This window comes from Manis pentadactyla, chromosome 10, assembly GCF_030020395.1.
Source record: "Manis pentadactyla isolate mManPen7 chromosome 10, mManPen7.hap1, whole genome shotgun sequence".
NCBI lineage: Eukaryota > Metazoa > Chordata > Mammalia > Pholidota > Manidae > Manis > Manis pentadactyla.
The window spans coordinates 126,264,418-126,284,199 of NC_080028.1; the positions used below are offsets into that span (position 1 = coordinate 126,264,418).

At 53.1% G+C, this 19,782-nt stretch overlaps 2 protein-coding genes across 6 annotated transcripts in view; one reads left to right on the forward strand and one right to left on the reverse strand.

Annotated features, from left to right (window-relative positions):
- Window positions 1-17,828, forward strand: part of DNASE1 (deoxyribonuclease 1) — a 41,553-nt gene extending 23,725 nt beyond the window's left edge. The window contains exons 2-12 of one of the 5 annotated variants that reach the window (XM_057487696.1): window positions 5,260-5,768; window positions 15,075-15,216; window positions 15,326-15,399; window positions 15,748-15,895; window positions 16,168-16,256; window positions 16,352-16,435; window positions 16,570-16,685; window positions 16,764-16,876; window positions 16,954-17,108; window positions 17,372-17,468; window positions 17,574-17,828. In XM_057487696.1, the coding sequence (XP_057343679.1) occupies window positions 15,749-15,895; window positions 16,168-16,256; window positions 16,352-16,435; window positions 16,570-16,685; window positions 16,764-16,876; window positions 16,954-17,108; window positions 17,372-17,468; window positions 17,574-17,627 (855 nt within the window). In that variant the 5' untranslated portion in view covers window positions 5,260-5,768; window positions 15,075-15,216; window positions 15,326-15,399; window position 15,748 and the 3' untranslated portion in view covers window positions 17,628-17,828. Of the gene's footprint in view, window positions 1-5,259; window positions 5,769-15,074; window positions 15,217-15,325; window positions 15,400-15,747; window positions 15,896-16,167; window positions 16,436-16,569; window positions 16,686-16,763; window positions 16,877-16,953; window positions 17,109-17,371; window positions 17,469-17,573 lie in introns of all 5 variants that reach the window. The other 4 variants (XM_057487698.1, XM_057487695.1, XM_057487697.1 and 1 more) reach the window with 4 other exon arrangements.
- Window positions 17,796-19,782, reverse strand: part of TRAP1 (TNF receptor associated protein 1) — a 53,453-nt gene continuing 51,466 nt past the window's right edge. The window contains exons 17-18 of the mRNA XM_036920419.2: window positions 19,109-19,181; window positions 17,796-18,977 (exon numbers count right to left, since the gene is read on the reverse strand). Coding sequence (XP_036776314.2) covers window positions 18,876-18,977; window positions 19,109-19,181 — 175 coding nt within the window. The 3' untranslated portion in view covers window positions 17,796-18,875. The remainder of the gene's footprint in view (window positions 18,978-19,108; window positions 19,182-19,782) is intronic.

A 19,782-nucleotide genomic window follows, 5' to 3' on the forward strand; every position in this document is an offset into this window, starting at 1 on the left:
GCTGAATTCCGATATTAGCTCTAGTAGTTTTGGAGTGGAGTCTTTAGGGTTTTTTATGTACAATATCATGTCATCTGCAAATAGTGACAGTTTGACTTCTTCTTTACCAGTTTGGATTTCTTGTATTTCTTTGTTTTGTCTAATTGCCGTGGCTGGGACCTCCAGTACTATGTTGAATAACAGTGGGGAGAGTGGGCATCCCTGTGATTTCTGCTTAATTTTTATTATTTCTTCTGCTTACTTTGGAATTAGTTTGGTCTTTTTCTAGTTTCCTAAAGTGAAGGCTTAGGTTATTGATTTTAGATCTTTCTTCTTTTCTAATACATGCATTCAGTGCTATAAATTTCCCTCTAAACACTGCTTTCACTGCATCTCACAAATTTTCATAAATTGTATTTTCATTTTCCTTTTGTTCAAAATATTTATTAATTTCTCCTGACATGTCTTTGACCTATGTGTTATTTGGAAGTGTGTTGTTTAATCTCTTAAGTATTTTGGGATTTTCCAGCTACTTTTCTGTTACTGATTTTTGGTTTAATTATGTTGTTGATTGAGAGCATACATTGTATGACTTCCATTCTTTTAAATTTGTTAAGGTGTATTTTAAGGCATGGAATATGGTGTGTTTTAGAGAATGTTCCATGGGAGCTTGAGAAGAATGCATATCTTGCTGCTGTTTGGTGAAGTGGTCTGTAGGTGTCTGTTACATCCAGCTGATTGATGGTGTCATTGACATCAACTGTGTCCTTACTGATTTACTGCCTGTTCAATCTGACCGTTTCTTACAGAGGGGTGTTGAAGTCTGCAACTATAATAGTGGCTTTATCTAACTTTTCTTGCAATTCTATTAGTTTCTCCCTTATGTATCAGGAAGCGCTGTTATTAGATGCATTAAGGATTATTATGTCTTATTGAGGAATTGACCCCTTTATCATTACGTAATGCTCCTCTTTATCCCTGATAATTTTCATTGCTCTGACATCTGTTATGTCTGAAATTAATACAGTTACTCTGGCTTTCTTCTGATTAGTGTTAACATGGCGTATCTTTATCTGTCCCTTTTTATCTGTATCTCTATAGGTAAAGTGGCTTTCTTGGAGATACCATAATGGGCTTGTCTTTTGATCCACTCTGACAACATCTGTCTTTTAAATGATATATTTAGACCATTGGCATTTAAAGAGGTTATTGATACAATTGGATTAATAACTACCATATTTGTTACTGTGCTCTATCCATTGCCTTTTTTCTTTGTTTTTGTTTTTGGTCTTGCATTCTTTTTCTGCTTTCTGTGGCTCTGACTGAAAGTTTTATAGGCTCTGATTAAATGTTTTATGTGCTTACATTTTTTTTATGTTCTCTTAGCATATCAATTATGCTTAAAAAATACTTTTTTAAGTGTTGACCTTGAATTTTTACTACACATTTACAACTAATCCAAGGCACCTCCAAGTTCACTTTTAAATAACACTGTATCATTTTGTGGGTAGTGGAATACTCCCAATTCTTCTCATCCTTTATGATATTGCTTTTATTCCTTTCCCTTATAAAGAAGGTACAATCACTGATTACTTTGTTGCTATTATTTTGAACAAAATGTTATCAAGTCACTTAGGAAAATAAAATACCATCATTTATTCCTTTCTAACACTTTCTTTTTGTAGATATGTGTTTCTGACCTATCCCATTTTCCTTCTCTCTGAAGAACTTTTAAATTTTTTGCAAGGTAAGTCTTCTGGTGACAAATTCCCTTAATTTTTGTTCATGTGATAGTTTATTTCTCTTTACAATTCTAGGTTCTTTTTTTCTTTCAACACTTGAAATATTTCCTCCACTCTTTTTGCTCTGTCTCTCATAAGAAGTCCACTGTACTTTCTCCTCTACAGGTAAAGTACCCCTTGCCCCACTGCCCATCTCCTTCGGCTTCTTTCATAAATTTTTCTTTGTTTTTCTATAATTTGAATATGGTATTCCTAGATACAGATTTTTTTGACATTTATCCTACCGAGTGTTCTGCGAGCTCCCTGGATCTGTGGTTTGGTGTCTACCATTAATTTGAGAAAAGTCTCAGTCATTATTGCTTCAAGTATTTCTTCTGCTCCTTTCTTTTTCTGACAGTTACAGATATGTTACATTTTTTTGTAATTATCTTGAGTCCTGCCCCATTTTATTCCTTCTTTTTTCTTTTTGCCTTTCAGTTTTGAAAGTTGCTGTTTATATTTCTTCAGACTCGTCGACTCTTTCCTCAGCTGTGTTGCAGTAGGTATCAGATTTCCTCTGGTGTCCTTGTTATCTCCCCTGTTGTCTCTGGGTTTCCCTAGAGATTCTTCAGTGCAGTCTGAGAAATGAGGACCTCAGTTGTATTCCCCTGTAATTTCACAGGTGCCCTCCGGATGTGGTGAGGTTCTGCGAGTAGGTCTCGGTCTTTTAGTGAACCTGTGCCCTTTCCTGTGTGCCTGTGACCTTCACAAGTGCTTTTCGGTTTGGGATTTTTTCTGCCTTAAGTGAGACAGGCAGGCAGAGGGTGCTGGGATTAGGCATTTCCCCTCACTTGGTTAGGTTCTGATTAACACCTCAGTAAGTTAGGCTCTGATAAAATAGTGTCCCTTGAGGACAGGCCTTGTGAGGGACAGAATGCTCTCAGCATATCTCAGAATGGTTATTTTCCCCTTCCTGAGGGGGTTTTATTCCCTCTGACCTACACCGTGAGAATCTGGTAGGTAATCTCACAAAAGAGGTAAAACTCAAAAAAGTGTGGATCCACCTCAGAATTGGCCCTCCTGAAGTTTCACTGGGTCTCCCACTTGTCCACATCGAGCTTCCATGATCCCTCAGCTGTACTTTGACTTCCCCGCACCAGCCTCTGCCCCAGGGAGCCGTGGCTCTGTATCCGCCGTCTGTGTTGCTGATTGTTCGGGAAGTGCTTTGTCCTGTGACCTCAGTTCTCTGATGGAGCGGAAGAGTTGTTGTTTTTCAGTTTGTTCAGCATTTTTCCTATTGTAAGGGCGGTAGGGATAACTTCCAAGCCCCTTACCTGCCAGGATGGAAAACTAAAGTCCCTTCCCTTCATCTTTGAAAGACAGCTTTGGCAGGTAAGGAGAATCCCAACCGATGCTTGTTTTTCAGTTCTTTAAGATGCCACTTAATTGCCCGCTGGCTTCCTACAGGAGCATCTCGTCACTCTCATCTTTGTTCATCTGTACAGGACATGCTTCTGTAGCCTGGCTGCCTGTAAGGCCTTTCCGTCAGCCCGGTTTTCAGCAGCTTGATTACGATGTGTCCTGGTGGTGGCTTCTTGGCGTTTGTCCTGCTTGCGTTTTACTGAGCCCCTTGCATCTGTGAATTGATGGATTTCATCATATTTGGGGAATTTGCTTATTATTCCCCCAGGTGTTGTTTCTGCCTCCTCCTCGCCCTTCTGTCTCTGGAATTCCAGCGTGTGTACCCCCGGACCGCTCGGCGGCCTGTGTCCTGTGTCCACCGTGTACTTGCTTCAGGTAGTTTCAGTTGCCACGTCTTTGACTTCTCTGGCCTTTTCTTTTTTATTGTTGATCTCATGTTAATCCTGCAGCATGCATTCTTTTCATTTCAGAAGTTGTTTTTACCATCTCTACACATTCCATTTGGGTCTTTTTATATCTTGCATTTCTTTGAGTATACGGGCATGTTTATAAAATCTGTCTTACTGTCCTTGTCTGCTAGTTCCTTTACCTCTCTCATTTCTAGGTGAGTTTCTATCAGCTGATTTTTCCTACAGCCATAGGTCCTATTTTCCTCCTCAGCAAGTGTGTGGCCCAGCGTTAGCCGCCCCCCATTGGTGCCGGCTGTGATGCGGAACACGGCCCCCTTGCCGGCGTGCCTGATGCTTGGCTTTGTCAGGGGAGGGCACTGGGGGAGAAAGGGCCTCTCTTCCTGCCTCTTTGTGCTTTGCTTATGCCTGTGCTGTGACACATGGGGGGCTCCCCCCAGTGAGTGTCCATGGCACCTTCTCAGGCAGCCCCCTGGCTGCAGATGCAGCCTCAGTGCCGCAGGTGCTGGTGTGACGATCTGTGTGTACTTGGGAGGAGGCTCGCACTGCTGGGCAGGTTCCATGGGGAGCCCAGCCGGCCTCTTGGCAGCTTGCTGAGTTTGTCAGCCCCTCTGCCCTGCTGGCTCCCCAGTCCTACCTGTGGACAGCTTCCCAGATAGTTCCCAGGCATCCTTGCAGGTGCTTCTCAGCCCCCAGCCTTGGCCTGGGTTAGGACAGCCCAGCAAGCCTCGCCGTCTGCCGGCCGTGGCCCCTCATACCCAGGTCTGAGTCCTTCCCTTGGGCACCTCCCTTCACACTGTGGTTGTCTGTAGAGTTCTTTTTTGTTTCCTTCTAGTTAATTCCCTATAAAGAGTTAATAATTCTTTATACTTAACTTCCCTTGTGTAAAATACCATGCGGTTTCTGTCTCCTGGTGGGACTTTGACTGACAGACCTGGCCATTCCTTACTGGACACTGGACCTTGGGAATTTATGGTGTTGGTTGCTGGGTTTTGTCATATTCCTTCAAATTGTGTTACTTTTGGTCTGGCATCAGGTTCCTTGGTATCAGGTGACCCTTTAGAGGCTTGCTTCCGAGCTTCGCTAGGGCGGGTCCAGGGCTGCCTTTGGTCTATGGCTACTTTAGCCCCATTGCTAAGGGTGATGAGCTCCTGTGCATCTGCCCAGTACCCTGTGAGTTAGGAGTTCTTACACTGGGGCTTGTGCGAATCCTTCCATCCCTGTGAGCTCTGGGGATTGTTCCATCTCTTTCTGGGGAGTCTTGCTCTGGTCTCGTCTCAAGTTTTTCTCACAGTGGCACAGATTTGCCCTCAGCTGAGGACCGGAGGGGCCTCTGCAGATGCTGGCGCTCTGCTGTCTGCAGTCCGTACAGCCTCCTCGGCCCCTCGGCCCCCCGACTGCCTGACTCTGTATGTGGGTCTGAGGTCCCCCATCTGCACTCTGGCCTGGGGCCCCCCTGGCCAGGGCTGGTGCAGCCCAGGGCTCAGCCTCCTGGTTTCCCTTCTCCCTGGGATCACTTCCTGCCCTGCTGTCTGGTTTCTGGAAACTATCGCATCATCTCCCGTCCAGGTTCCTCACTGTTCAAGGGTCCCTGTTACTCTCTCTTGAATGAAGGTGTAAACAAACAAATGAACAGTCTGTCTGGAGCTTGGTGAAGTTCATAACAGGTCGGGCCCTCTGGCTAAGCTGACTGGCATCATTGTCACCCCCTTATTTCTTCTGCTGACCAGTCGCAGCGTGAACGGGAACAGCAAGATGGTATGGACTGTGAGGCAGTGACGTGGCAGCTCGGAGTCGGCCCTGCAGCAAGCCCCCGATTCATCGCTCCCATGGCTGGCCGCTGTGGGCTGGATGCCTTTGAGGGTCAGCAAGCGCCTCCCCACCGGAGCCTGCTGAGGAGAGAAGCCAGCTGCCTGGGAGACCTGGGGCGGAGGGCCTGCCCTGCCTCCGCGGCCCATCACGACTCCAGCGGGGCTGGGCCTACACCACCTACCTCCGGCCGCTCCGGCCTTGGCCAGAGGACCAGCTGGAAGGGTGCTGGGCTGCACACACCCCTGGCCTCCTGGGACCTTCTCTTTCTGCCCAAGGCCCTGTGCATGGCTGCAGCTGGGCCAAGGTGGCTGGTGGTGGGCAGCGCTGCCCTGCTCCCCTGCACGCTGGGAGAGGGGCACTGACCCTGATGGCAGCAGTGCTCCCATGGGGGCTGCAGGGCCGGATCCTGGAGAGCTGGACCTACCAGGTGAGCAGACGTGCGTTGTGAAGCGGGGTGTGACTCCCCAGGAGGCAGAGGTCCCTACGGCTGCTCTTCCTGTTCCCACAGCCAGGACTGCACGTGCCTCAGGCCCTTCCCTGAGGGGGTGCCCAGACCTCTGGGTGGAGTGCGGGAGGGCCCTGTGTCTGCCCAGGCGGGGGCCCAGCACAGCAAACCCTCTGGGGAGCCCCCACGGCTGCCAGGGGGGCCTGGGCCAGGACAGGCACCTCATCCTTCACTCCTGGGAGGCTCGATGAGGATCCCAAGGCCAGCGGGGGGGAGGCCGAGGTGTGGGAGGCGCTGGTTCAGCGGGTGCCTTGCTCCTCCGATGACTGAGCCCTCACAGGCTCTCAGTGCACGCACCCTACCCGGAGAGTTCAGTTACAGAAAGATCACAGCTAGGTTTCCTGGGGCAGGGGAGGGAGGGGAGACATGGACCAGCTTCCCTGGCCGCCCATCCAGCAAGGACTGGGCAGAGTTGGGAAAGACACAGTGTCACTTGGGACGTAGGCCTGAAGGCTGTGGTGAGACCTGTGGTGGCTGCCGCGCAGTGGGGCTGCACTGCTACTCAGGCATCAGCCCCCGGGGCCGCGGCCCTCATCAGGGCCCTGCTGGGCTCGGGAACCGACAGCCCCCCTTCTCCGTGGAGGCAGGCCCACGACCCCTCCTCTCGGGTCTGCCCCAGCAGCCCTCAGCTGCTGCCTGGACCTCTGTGACAGGGCGGCATGGCTCTGTCTCTGCTTTCTGGACATGCTTCTCCCACATGGCACTATGGTGGCCCCTTAGCCCGTGGGGAGCCTCCCTGCCCTCTGGGTAGGACTGTAACTTGGGGTCCCCGTGTCACCCCTGGTACCGGCCAGGATTTGGGATGTGGAGGCGGAGGAGCCTGGCCTTGTGTTCATCCGTCAGGGAGGGCCAAGTTGGGCTCCCCTCGTGTGACATGTCGATGCCTGGAGCGGCAGAGGAGGGCGAGGCGCTTCTGAAGCCCTTGTCGGGCAGGGACCCCTCTCTGACGCTCATCCTCTCGTTCAGCTACTACTTGGTGAGCAGCCACTGTGGGCCAGGCCTCGTTTGGGCGCTGCCGTGTAAGTCTCAGCTCTCCCGGGAATTATGGCCCAGGGGGCAGGACTGACCATTCGTTCTGTGTTAGATGTGACTGGTGATAAGAAAAAAATAAGCAGGGTAAAGGAGACAGAGTAGTGGGACAAAATATGCTACTTGAAGTAGGATACTGTGGCAAGGTGATGTCTGGGCAGAGGCTCCAGTGAAGTAGGGGGCAAGCTGTGTGGCCATCTGGAGGCAGGGCGCTCAGGTGGAGGAACAGTGCAAAGGTCCTGAGGCAGGAGCCTGTTTGGGGAACATGGTTGAAGCTGTCGCATGAAATGAGCTATAGCATCTGCAGAGAAGCCCCACGGCCTGTCCTGGACATAAGCACGGCAGGTACGTGCAGCGCTTGTCAGAAACCAGCATTGCCCATCTGGCCACAAGGGCGGGGTTCCTGGAATGGCAGCCGGCCTGGAGCTGCAGGCCCCAAGGCTCCTCCAGAAGCGACATAATAGATTCAAGCTGAGGACAGATACTTCTGTTCTCTGAAAAGCTATAGAATGAGTTTCTAGAATGCAGAAATGGCGTGTCCTGGCTCCCTGCCATCTTCGCTTTTGAGACTGGGCTGATGAGGCATATAGTGTAGGGTTTAGGTGAGAATACAGAGGCCTTCAGCCCCAGAGACTTGGTTGGGCAGAGGGGAATGTCCGGCTGTTTCTCACTAGCTGGCCTACCTCTGCACAGGGCATTTGTAGCTCGGAGGTGTCCATGTGCCTCTGCTAGTCAGACCGGTCCACCTCGTTACCAACCCGTGTTCTCTCTAACTCCCCACTTCACTGACTTATCCAGGTAATTCACCGGACCGCCTGGGGCCCCGGGGAGCTCTCAGCAGGCAGCTGAGCCTGACGGGCTCGAGGGGCTGGACATTATTCAGAAGGCATTTGCTGAGGAACCAGAGAGCTGCCCCGGCATCCACGACTCAGGAGCTCGAGGAGGTGGGCCTTGGGTCTGGGAGGGGCAGCTGCTGAGGGGCAGAGAGGCCGCGGGAGCTCCACACAGTCTCGGGGGGGCTGGGGAGGCCGAGCTGGGGTTCGGACCTGCCGATGCAGCAGGACCCGAGGCCCGAGGCCCCTGACACCCCGCAGCAGCTTCCTCTTGGGGCGTTTGCTGCTGCAGCTGCTCAGCAAGAAAAGCAGAAGTGGCTGGAGAGCAGAGTGGCATTTTGGGTGGCTGGGTGTTTCCCATGGTGTTTGGGAAGAGGAGGAGCGGTCCTAAGCTGGAGTCCTTGCGGGCACGCGGGGCTGGGCAGGCCTCCGGGAGGCTGGGCCTCACAAAGCAGCCTGCCCCTCTGCCGCCCACCCCAGGGGACGCCGTCCTGATCCTCGGCCGCACACACCGATGCCCACCCGGGAGAAGTGATAGACCCACTGGGGAGTGTTAACTGGGGTTGGACTTGAAAATAAACGGTAGACATGTTAAAGCCAACAGAGAAGATGGGGAGTCTCACATAGAATTACAATGAATTATTAAAAGTTGTAAGAAAAGTTTGATAAATGAAATTTGGAACCCAGTAGGTGGATCTAACAGCACATTAGAGACACAGCTGAAGAGAGGCTTAGCGAACTGGAAGGTACATCAGCTGACATCCCTGCAGACACCACCACAACCAGCTCACGTTATCTTGTGAGCCGCCTTATCCTGGACCCCCAGGGCCCCATGTGCCTCTTCCTCAGAACCCCCCAGCCTTGGACAGGGAGGAGGTCCTGCCAGGAAGGCCCTTTGTGCTCAAGAGAGACTGAGGGAGGCTGGGAATTGGGGGAGCACTTTTCATTAAACCTTTTTGACAGCATTACTAGCACATTGGGTGTCCAGTCAGTGGAGCTCTGTGAGGCTGATGAGATCTTTAGAGACCTCGGATTCATCCTCAGGAACATGAGCTTGCTGGTACTCCTGGGCTCGGGCTAAAGGTGTGCTGACCTCTCCAACATACACCTTAGAAAAATGCCTTTTTAAACAGTTGTCTTTTCATTTGCTTCTCTCCTTAATGCATAGTGCAGAAAAGTAGCATTGATGGTGGGGGAATTGGGGAACCAAGGGAGGCTTGTGTGTGATTTGCTAAGAGGGGTGCACACGGTATTCAGGCCTCACATGCCAAGGCACTCGAGTGCCACCTGTTCCACGGACATGTGGGCACGTCACAGCTGGGAGCCAGAAAGGGGGCTGGGGCTGCTGCAGAGCATGACTGATCTGTTTTGGATTGTAGCAGTTAATATGCTACCTGTTCTGAGAAATTTTCCACCTGCTTTAATGGTTTCTTTATAATGAACAGAAATAAATTCATGTGGGGTGGTGAGCTGAGCAAGGTCGTGGGCCAAGGCCAGCGCGTGAGCTGATGACGCTCCCGACCTGCTCAGGATGTTGGCATGGACTGAAGCAATGTCGTACAGCAAAGGCACTCAGCCCTTATTTGATGTAAACGATAGAAGCCTTGTTGTCCTTCGAAATGCTCTGTGGGGCCAGCTAACACACCTCCTGAGGGGAGAGAAGGAATCTGGGTCATGTCTGGCTGAAGGGAGGCATGCCTGTGGGGCCTGGGAGCCTCTGGTCAGCCCAGGCTGAGTACCCAGAGGCCACTTGGATGCCCTGCAGCGCCCCCTGTGTTTCGGGACAGGAGGCTGTGGGGGGCTTTCGGTGGAGGGTCCATGCGGAAGGGAAGTCCCCTCGCCTGGCCAGGAGGGTCGCTCGGGGTGTTGGGGAGCCGGAGGCAAGCATGTGGCCCCGCTGTGTTCAGCACATCTATGGAGCCACTTGTGCGTTCCAGGCATTGTTTTAGGCCTGGGGCAGTTTCACGGACAAGATGAGATCTCTGCTCTCACGGGCCCTGTGTTCCAGCCGAGGCTGGCATTAAGTGTGTGTGAACAGTGAGAGAAAACACATTAGAACAAAGAAAACACGTGGTAAGGGCCGTGGGAAGGATCGCGCTGGGGCTGCGCTGGTGGCCGGGACTGGGAGAAGGGTGACCTCCGTGAAGAGGTGCTGTTGGGCTGAAACGGGGACGGCAGGGGGATGGGAGGCTCAAGACTGGAATCACACAGGCCTCGGGGGCCGGCTTTCATCTACTGATGCTGAGAAACTGATGACAGATTGTAGGCAGGGGAGTAATGTGGTCCGAGTCCACTCACGAGGTGTGCTAGGTGCTGTGTGGGGAGTTGGACTGGGGCGGCAGCTTTCTGAAAGCAGGGAGACCACTGGGAGGCTCTGAACATGTCTGGGGGGCACTGGTGTGGCGGCTGCAGAAGCAGAGGGCAGTGCGGCCACATGAGTCTGGGGGGCACTCACAGAAAGCAGGGCCCCAGGGGGGTCTTGGGCATCCGAGCATGGATGGAGGCAGGGCCGGGGAGGGGCAGGGGTGCAGCCTGCAGTCTGGCTTCACCAGGGCAAGTTCACCCAGGGCATTGGATGTCCAGCGGTGTCTCGGCCGCGGCCGGAATCTGGGACAAAGCCCCACCTCAGAGAAGCAAAGCGGGTTTCCTGAGCCAGTGGAAAGCTGCTGTCCCTGTGAAGGCACAGGGCTGCCCGACCCCTGCCCTGCCGAGACTCGGCGGCTGATGAGTGTCTGCCAACCCACCGTTGCTGGCGATTCCAAACCCTTCCTCACTCTCCAGATCCAGTCTGCCGCTGGGTCCTGTCTGAAGGCCTCGCTCTGTCCCTGCCTTGCCAGCCCCCCTGCCCCGGCGGCCCTTGTCCCCTCATCCAGAGCCGGCCCCGCTCTGCTCAGTGGCCAGGGGTTCAGACACTGACTCGCAGACCTGGCCATTTAAAGTATTTGGACTGATTCATTTTTAATATTAACTGCTTGTTAACCTATTTTTGGATGATGCATTATATTCAGTTGGGTGGCTTGCAAATTTTTCAGTTTATAGAGTTTTCCAAAAATTCACCGTGGAAAATTTCAACACATTGAGAAGTAGAGACTAGATAATGAACCTTCTTGAACCCACCACCAAGCTCAGGGCTAACATTTTGAAGCAGATCCCAGATACTATATTACTTCATCCTTAAATATTTCAGTGTGACTTTAAAACCTAAGGATCATTGAAAACAACCCAATGGCATCATCAAACCTGAGAGTTTCAGTTTCCTCAGGTACCAGATCGGGGTTCTTTTCTCATTTACCCGACTGCCTCCTGAATGATGAAGAGTCGCGGTTACACGGGACCCAGATGAGCAGTGTGTGTTGCGTTAGTGGTAAACCTCAAATTTCTCTTGATCTGTAAATTCCTCCTTCCTCTTTTTTTCATTGAAATGCAGTCCATCCTTGGTCCCGTCGTGTCCCAGTCTGGGTGTGCTCGGTGCCCATGGTGCTGGTGACCGGGAGCCTCTGGCCTGTTTGCCTTAAGTTGGTATTGAGATCTGGCGGTTTGATCAGGCTCAAGGTGGTTTGGTTTCGTCCTACGTGCTGTTGTTCTCTGACCAGGAGGCGTGGCAGCTGCTTGCCATGTGCGTTAGCAGCCGTGGATCAGTGCCTAGACTGGGGGTTGTGAATTGCTGAGGCTCAGATTCTTGCGGTCCCGCCCCAGTAAGCTCAGTTGGATACTCCTAGAGAGACATTTCCTCTCCTGAGCACTGGAAAGCTCAGTGGCACCATGTATGTAGCAGTGGCAGGGCACTGCCCTGTTGGCCGGTGCGCAGAGTAACAGGCTGGCTCCCTAGTGTCCCCCAAAGGTGACTGACAGATTTTTTACAAGTATGAACTCATGCATTTAAACACAATCGAGTTGTTTAATCCATTGCAGTTTTTCTTCTCATTAGCAGTCTGCAGAACTGAGGATTTGTGACAAGGTTTTCAGTCTGTTGTAAATGATGAGGCCAGTAAAGGAAGTATATTCAGTATGTACTCAGCAGAGTAAGACACATGGCTACTAACTCAGGGAGACCCATTATGTGTGTTAGATCCGGAGTCCCAGACAGTCTCAGTTCACAGTTCCCCTAGTTAAGGTTCAGCAATTATTTTAAAAGACCCCTTTGGCCAAAAGAAATACCTAACAGCTCCATTTGTTAAATATGTCCTAACAACTTAGAGTAGACATGCAAGAGTAATGCAGGCGGTCCCCAGCCTACCATGGCTCAACTCAGGGGTGTCCAGAGGTTCAGCAGAGCAGCAGTGCTCACTCGGAGGAGCCATCCTTTGAATGTGGACCTCTCCCCAGCTAGCCATACGCAGTGCCTGCGCTCTGACCCCCGGCGGTGCTGACAGCCCTTCCGTTTCTCGCTTTGGGTACAATATTCAACACACTACGTGACACATTCAACACTTTACTATAAAATAGGTTTTGTGTTAGAGGCTTTCGCCCAACTCAGGCTAATGCGAGTGTTCTGGGCACGCGAAGGTAGCCTGGGCTATGTTGTGATGTTCGGTATTAAATGCATTTTCAACTTAGGATGGGTTAATTGGGATTCCCCATTGTAAGCTGAGGAGTATCTGTACATATAAATGTAAAGAAAATACATTTAACTTCATTTTTAAGTTACCAAGTTACCTGTGAATGGAGTGCGCCTGTGAGGCACGCCTTAAATCGGCATCAGCCTGGATGCCGCACCCTCATTGCCCGTTCCTCGCAGATTTTCACAGTACTTGCGTTTCCAGGAACGGTGTCACATGAGCCACCTTGAGCATAGTGTCCAAAGATGTTGAGTATCACTGTTCCCCTGAGACGTGTAAAAGATCCTCCGTGCCTGTGGGTTCCCCATGGGGCTGGGGATCTGCTCGGCGCCTTCCTTCCCTTCCCCTCCGGGTCTGTGGTCCCCCGCCACATGTCGGCCTGCAGTCACCCCCGCCCCCTGCAGCTCTCAGGGACGGGTCACAGGGGGCGTGGCAGCCTGCGCACATTAGGTGCTCCTTTGAGGCCTTTTGTTCCCTGCCTTGGTGCTTAGAGGATTTTTCTTTATTTTACCCTTTGATGTCAGCCACATCACAGTTCAAGACCTGGCTCAGGCTTCAGTAAGCTGTTGTGATGTGCCATTTCCCCTTCCTGTACCTGGAGCAGTATTAGTGTAACTAAAGAGGGAGGGCAGACTTTCAGGTTGATGTAAAAATAGCTCACCCTGATCAGACAGTGGCTGCTGCAGAGCCTGTTTACCTGATGTGACCTTGAGAACATGCCAGAAGCACTGGGCTTCTTCCCCTTTCCTGGCACCTGTTGTGTGTCTCCCGTGAGGGGCTGGGTGTGGTGGAGTGTGCCCCCGGCTCCCTGCTGGTGGTGTTTGGCTTGGCCCTGTCACTTGCCAAGGCCAACAGAAAGTGGGCAGGAGTGGCAGCATGCAAATTCAGAGCCTAGGCCTCTGAAAATGTGTGTTCAGCCCTCTGGCAATTTTTGCCTTCCCCCCACGTAGGAAGAGCATGTCTTGGGTGGCCACCGGCCCTCCAGCCCAGCCCCAGAAAAGTGCCCGGTGAGCAGAGCCCTCCCAGCTGGCCTGCAGGCCCATGAGCATGAGAGAAAACGCACATTGTACACGTCGCTTTGGGATTGCTTGTTAATAGCAACAGATGGCAGATACGAGTGGGAATGTACCAGCGCAGGGGATTACTGCCTAGGGGCAAGCTGGAGCTTTTACAGAAATGTACAATAATTCTTCTGTGGATTGATATTCTATCACCTTGAGAAGAACCTAAGAGGAAGGCAGTGCCAGTTTTATCCCTGTTTTTTATATATGAAAAGAATGAGGCTCAAAATGGCTATAGGTGCTTGTGGGTGAGCCTGGTGTTGGCCCAAATTCCCGACTCCAGGGCCCGGCTCTTCCCAGGGCGGTGTTGCCTCTCACGGGGGCCCAGCACGGCGGCGTGCAGATAGCTCGGCATTTGGTACAAGTGGGGCCACAGCCAGGACCTTTCCCCCTGCAGGTGGAGGAGGGACTGTGGCAGGGAGCCCCCAGAGCAGAAGGGGCAGCGCTTGGCTGAGGACGGAGCGGGGACAGGCACCTGTGGTATGAGCCACAGCTGTGCCACCTGTGGGCAGCAGCCCCCATGTCTGCCCAGAAGCTGGTGGCCTCCCTCTGAAGTTCGTTCCCATGGTCCCCTCAAAAAGCCTGGCAAGTGTGTGTACAGGAAAAAAATTCATGGAAGAAAGGGGTCTGAGCACCTGTGTTGAACACGCTTGGTAGTTGGGGTCTGGATTTTGACTTGCTTAAAGCCTGAGACTGAAAACGGGGAGAACCAGCAGTCAGCCCTTTGTAAGAGGCTGTGGTGGGGCTCCTGGCCGTGCGGGGGCCAGGCTGCCTGTCTTGCAGGTGCCTAATCAAGGGACTGTGAGCCAAGTGCTGACAGCCAGTGCCCCCATCCCCACGGTTTCATTACTCCAGGGGATCCTGGTCTGGCTGGAGGTGGTTCACCTGAACCAGTTGTAGTCCCCCGTCACATCTTCCTGCTCCATGACCAGGTGGCCCGATCTGCAGCACTTCCCTGGGTTTGGCGTCGATCCCTGCTGCCCTCGGGGCCGCCCGTTCGGTTGACCAGCTTCTCACTGACCCTTCCATCCCAGGGAGGGCCCAGTTCTCCCAAGGGCAGGGCTGTCCTGGGAGACCACCTCTTCCAATGGGGGCAGAGCCCCCAAGATGAGGTGCTGGGTTGAATAATGGCCCCCGGAAGATACCCATCTCCTCATCCTGGGACCCTGTGAGTGTTACCTGAGAGGCAGAAAAGGCCTCTGCAGAAGTGACCAAAGATCTTGAGTTACCCAGGAAGAGTCTTAAGTTCGGTCACATTTGTCTTTACGAGAGGGGCAGAGACAGGGGAGAAGGCCTTGTGACACAGAGGCAGGAAGGGCCTCAGATAGAAATGGGAAGGTCAAGGATTCCAAAAAAGAAATGACTGGCCCCTTAGCTGCTGCCTGTGTCCTTGTGATCTGGTCACAACCCTAACCCGGTCACTTGGGCTCACCTGCATCTCATCTGCCCCCAGAAGGCCCCGCACTGCCTCGCCGGCCGTGAGGCGGGAATCCCGGCTTCTAGCAGGGTCGCCCGCAGCCCTCACGGGCCCCATTTGCAACATGCAACGTGGGCGGTCCTCGTTCCTGTAGGACCTGTAGCTCCAAGGTCATCTCAGGTTCCCTGGGCGGGAGCTGAACCGGGGCCTGTCCCTCCCCACGCCTGCCCCCACCCCTGGGAGAGCAGCACGTGTGAAGGACACTGGGGCCTCTGACCTATTGTCAGGCTAAAACCAAGTGCAGATATCATCAGGTGCTCTTTTTACAGCAGCAGGGGCCTATGCCTGTTGATGGACACACACGGCCGCCCATCACGTGCCGGGAACCACACAGCACCACTGTGTTCTGCTCCAGGTGACGGATGCCTCGGGGAAGGTCACGGCGGCCTGAACCTTTAAAAGCCTGAGCAGGTAAGCCTCCTGTGTCAGGATTCGGGGCTGCAGCAGCTCTGCAGGCATCTCAGCCGTGTTTCTTAGTCAGCTTCCCTTTGTATGTTATTTTTTTCTTTTCTTATTGCAGCAAAAGGAGAACATTGATACCAACTCCTGACTTTTGGCAGAACTTCCATCACCTTGGGAGACGCCCAGTTTCAGGTGAGCGTCTGGAGCCCCGAGGGCTGTGTGATATGGGGCCTGTGGAGGGTGGGCCCCTCGGGGTGACTGTGGCCACAGTGGAAGAGCCCCGGCCGGGACTAGCTAGGTGGCACCCTGCAGCAGGGCAGGCAGGTGTCCCAGCGTGCACCCCGGGGTCTCAGGCTGGAGGCAGGAGAAGACCTGAGGGTCCCGTATGTGGCGTGAGGTGTCTGGGCCTCTGGACGCTGGTGAGAAGTTTGGAGGCTCACCCTACTCAGCCCAGCAAGACAGGATTTACTCCACTTTGGGGAGGTCTGGGCACTGTCGCCGCTACCCCCAGACCCACATGTGAACAGCCCTTCTCTCCAGGATGAGGGGCACCCGACTGGCGGGCGCTCTGCTCAGCCTGGCCAGCCTGCTGCAGGTGGCCCTGGCCCTGCGTATAGCGGCCTTCAACATCCGGACTTTCGGGGAGGCTAAGATGTCCAATGCCACCCTCTCCGACTACATTGTGCAGGTAAATCCAGGCGGGCCTACCATCTGGGAACCTTGGGGGTGGGCACACGGGGCCAGCAGTCAGTCCTGAGGGCAGCCACAGGGGGTTCGTCAAGAGCTCTGGTCTCGGTCCCTCAGTCGGGGCACAGGGCTGTGCTCACTGCCTTGCTGTCCATGGCTGACGGCAGCGTCCTGAGCAAGAGGCATTGTTGTGCAGGCTGAGCTGTGCTGTGGAGGCACCCCAGGAAGCAGCAGCTTGGCCCCCACTCAGCTCTGCTGTGGTCCCCTCCCCAGATCGTGAATCGCTATGACATCGCCCTCATCCAGGAGGTCAGAGACAGCCACTTGACCGCCGTTGGGAGCCTGCTGGACAAGCTCAATCAGTGGGTGACAGCAGTGGGGTCTCAGGGGTACTGGTGCAGACAGGAGCCCACCTGTGAGTGGCCGAAGATCCCGACTGGTATTTGTTTCAAGCCAGGGATGACCCCAACACCTTCCATTACGTGGTCAGCGAGCCGCTGGGACGCAGCACCTACAAGGAGCGCTACCTCTTCCTGTTCAGGTGTGGGCTGTGCCCAAGGCGTCGGCCTGGGAGCTGAAACCAGGCCCCTGCCCCGCAAGCAGCAGCCGGTAGGTTTAGTTGAGATGGGACGGTGCCCCCAGCCCCAGGTTAACCACGCTCTGCCTGGCCTGCAGACCTCACCAGGTGTCCGTGCCAGACAGTTACCAGTATGACGATGGCTGTGAGCCCTGCGGGAATGACACCTTCAGCCGAGAGCCAGCGGTCATTAGGGTGCGCTCCCCACTCACGGGTGAGTGCTGCCAGGGGCCCCCAGTGCAGGGCTGAGCCTGCCCTCCACCCACACTCAGCATGCCTACCGCCTCCACAGAGGTCCGGGACTTTGCCATTGTTCCCCTGCACGCGGCTCCGTCAGATGCAGTGGCTGAGATTGACGCACTCTATGACGTCTATCTGGACGTCCAGCAGAGGTGGGGCCTGGAGGTAAGGCCCCACCCCCCACACTGGGCTCCACAAGTCCCCATTGTGTCTCTGGGCCAACTGGTGGTGTCTTCTGGTAGGATATCATGCTGATGGGCGATTTCAACGCTGGCTGCAGCTATGTGAGCCCCTCTTCCTGGCCATCCATCCGCCTGCGCACGAGCCCTGCCTTCCAGTGGCTGATTCCAGACACTGCAGACACCACGGTCACATCCACGCACTGTGCCTACGACAGGTGAGCTGGGCCCGGGCGAGTTCTGCAGGGCAGGGACAAGGGTGCCTCGTGAGCAGGCTTGACTTCTAGGTTCAGCTTCAGAAACACTTCCAAGACCTGACACCTCCTGGAGCTGTAGTTGATCCATGGAGGGAAGGCAGCTATTAAATTTTGGGGCAAAGCCCACCGAGGGCTAACATGGTCTTGGTCAGTTGCCATGTGCAGCGCAGCCAGGGCACACACACTGGGCTGAAGGGGACCTCCCGTGGCTCTGGCCGCTGCAGGATCGTGGTTGCTGGGACTCTGCTCCAGCGCGCTGTCGTGCCTGGCTCGGCTGCTCCCTTTGACTTCCAAGCTGCGTTTGGACTGAGTAACCAGACTGTATGTGTCTGTCCTCTGGGGGCCCTAAGGTGGTGGAGCCTAACCCTACCCGAGCAGTAGTTTGAGGAGACTTACCTCTGGGCGCCCCAACACGTTCCCTTGCAGGCCCAAGCCGTCAGTGACCATTACCCAGTGGAGGTGAGGCTGCGGAGAGCCTGATGGCAGCTGGCTGCTGAACTCCGCTGCAGCCCCTGGATGTGACAGGTCCTCTGAGTGCCGCCCCCACGGCTGCTGGAGTCCGAGGAGGTGATGAAAGGTAGGCGGCCTCTCACTATACCTGCGGCGCCGGAGCACCCTGCCTTCTCATCTGGACAAAAAGCCTAACACTTAGATTAAGAAATACCTTTTAATTTAAATAAAGCTCAAAAGTGGGTGTTCTCACATTTGCAACCACATGGATGGAGCTAGAGGGTATTATGCTCAGTGAAATAAGCCAGGCGGAGAAAGACAAGTACCAAATGATTTCACTCATATGTGGAGTATAAGAACAAAAGAAAAAAACAGAAGGAATGAAACAGCAGCAGAATCAGACTCCCAAGAATGGACTAACGGTTACCAAAGGGAAAGGGACTGGGCAGGAGGGGTGGGAAGGGAGGGATAAGGGGGTGGGGGGAAGAAAGGGGGCCTTACGATTAGCACGTATAGTGTGGGTGGGATGCGGGGAGGGCTGCGCAACACAGAGAAGACAGGTGGTGATTCTACAGCTTCTCACTACGCTGATGGACAGTGACTGTGATGATGGGGGATGTGGGGGGACTTGGTGAAGGGGGGAGCCTAGTAAACATAATGTTCTTCATGTAATTGTAGATTAATAACAAAAAAAAATACTACAGGAAAAAAAAATCAACTGAGGTGTATTTTATATACAAGAAACTCACGTATTTTAATGGTACAGTTCAGTGAGTTTTAACAAATGTACACACCCAAGTCACCACCACCACCATGATGATATAGGACTTTCTGATCTAATTTCCCTCTGGGCACTGTAGGAAAATTCACGCTTCAGTGGAAAACAACACATTATCTACATACAGTATAGCCTTCTAAGTTTCCTGATTCTGGTTTTTCATCGTCTGTGAGTTATTTTATGACTGTAAGTTGTAGGTAACTAATAGCAAAGCAAAATAGTTCTTGTCTATAGAAATGCAAATTCTGTCCTGTCCTGTAGAGGCTCAATTGCTCATAAACAAAGCAGACAGAAATTCCTGCCTGCCAGAGATCAGTTTTGCCTTCATTTGTGCATTCATGTCAATACGCCTCATCTGTAAATGTTTGTTTTCCAGCGTCTCCTAAAAAAAAATGGTGTTCTCAGCAGTGACATCCCATCCCTGGGCCCAGCCTGCCTCTTCACACAGCAGAGGGGTGTGGGGTTCATGTAGCGCCTTCTGCCCTGTCACCGCAGGCCCCTCAGTGCCGCTCCAAGGCCTTGACGAGCAGGTGGTTCAAGCGGCCCACCATGGGGCGGGGGTCATCCAGGAGCCCTGCTGTGATCATGGCGTTCTCGTAGATCTGAAAGGCAGGGTGGGGGCTTCATCAGGGGGGAGGGCCGAGCCCTGGTTCCAACTTGGGGACCTAAAACGCAGAGCGCTCTCCCCACACAGGAGGAGGCAGGCTCCCAGACTGGCAGCCTCGGTCCTCACCTGCTCAACGAGCAGCTGGGCCAGGTCAGGCTCGCTGTCTCTCAGCTGACTGAGCTTCTTGATCAGCGTGTGCCTGCAACACAGAAACCACCGGAAGGTGGCTTGGTGCTGTGCAGCAGCACGAGGGCCCGAGTGACCCACTGGGTTATGTGCCCAGGAGACTCAGACAGGTGTACCCAACAGCCCAGCGCACCAAAGCTGAGGTGTCGCGGTGGCTGGTATCTGTGGAGGCTTAAGACAGGGAACCTGGACAGGCAACCAGGAAACAAGCTGATTCCTCTAGCCCCTCAGGTCACACTAAAATTAAATGTAAAAACTTTTAGAAGAAAACTGAAGAAATGTTTTATATAAATCTCAGAAGGGAAAGCCTTTCCAAGCAAAATGAAACCCAGAAGTCAAAAATAACAGTCAAGCTGAACTTCATGTGCAGGCCGACCTCAGGCTTCCCCAGAGGGTACGGCGCTAGGGCTAAAGAGGTGCTAGTCTTCCTTGGCGCTGTCAGTGAGTCATCATGAAAACATCTGAAGCACTGGGACAATTAACAAAATCTACCAGCCACAAACCGAGCAAATGTTGGAAAACAGCACTGACAGACCTGCTCGATGCAGGGTGGCCACAAATAATGGAATTCGTAAAAAAAAAAAAAAAAAAAAATGCAGTTTCCTGGGAAGCCC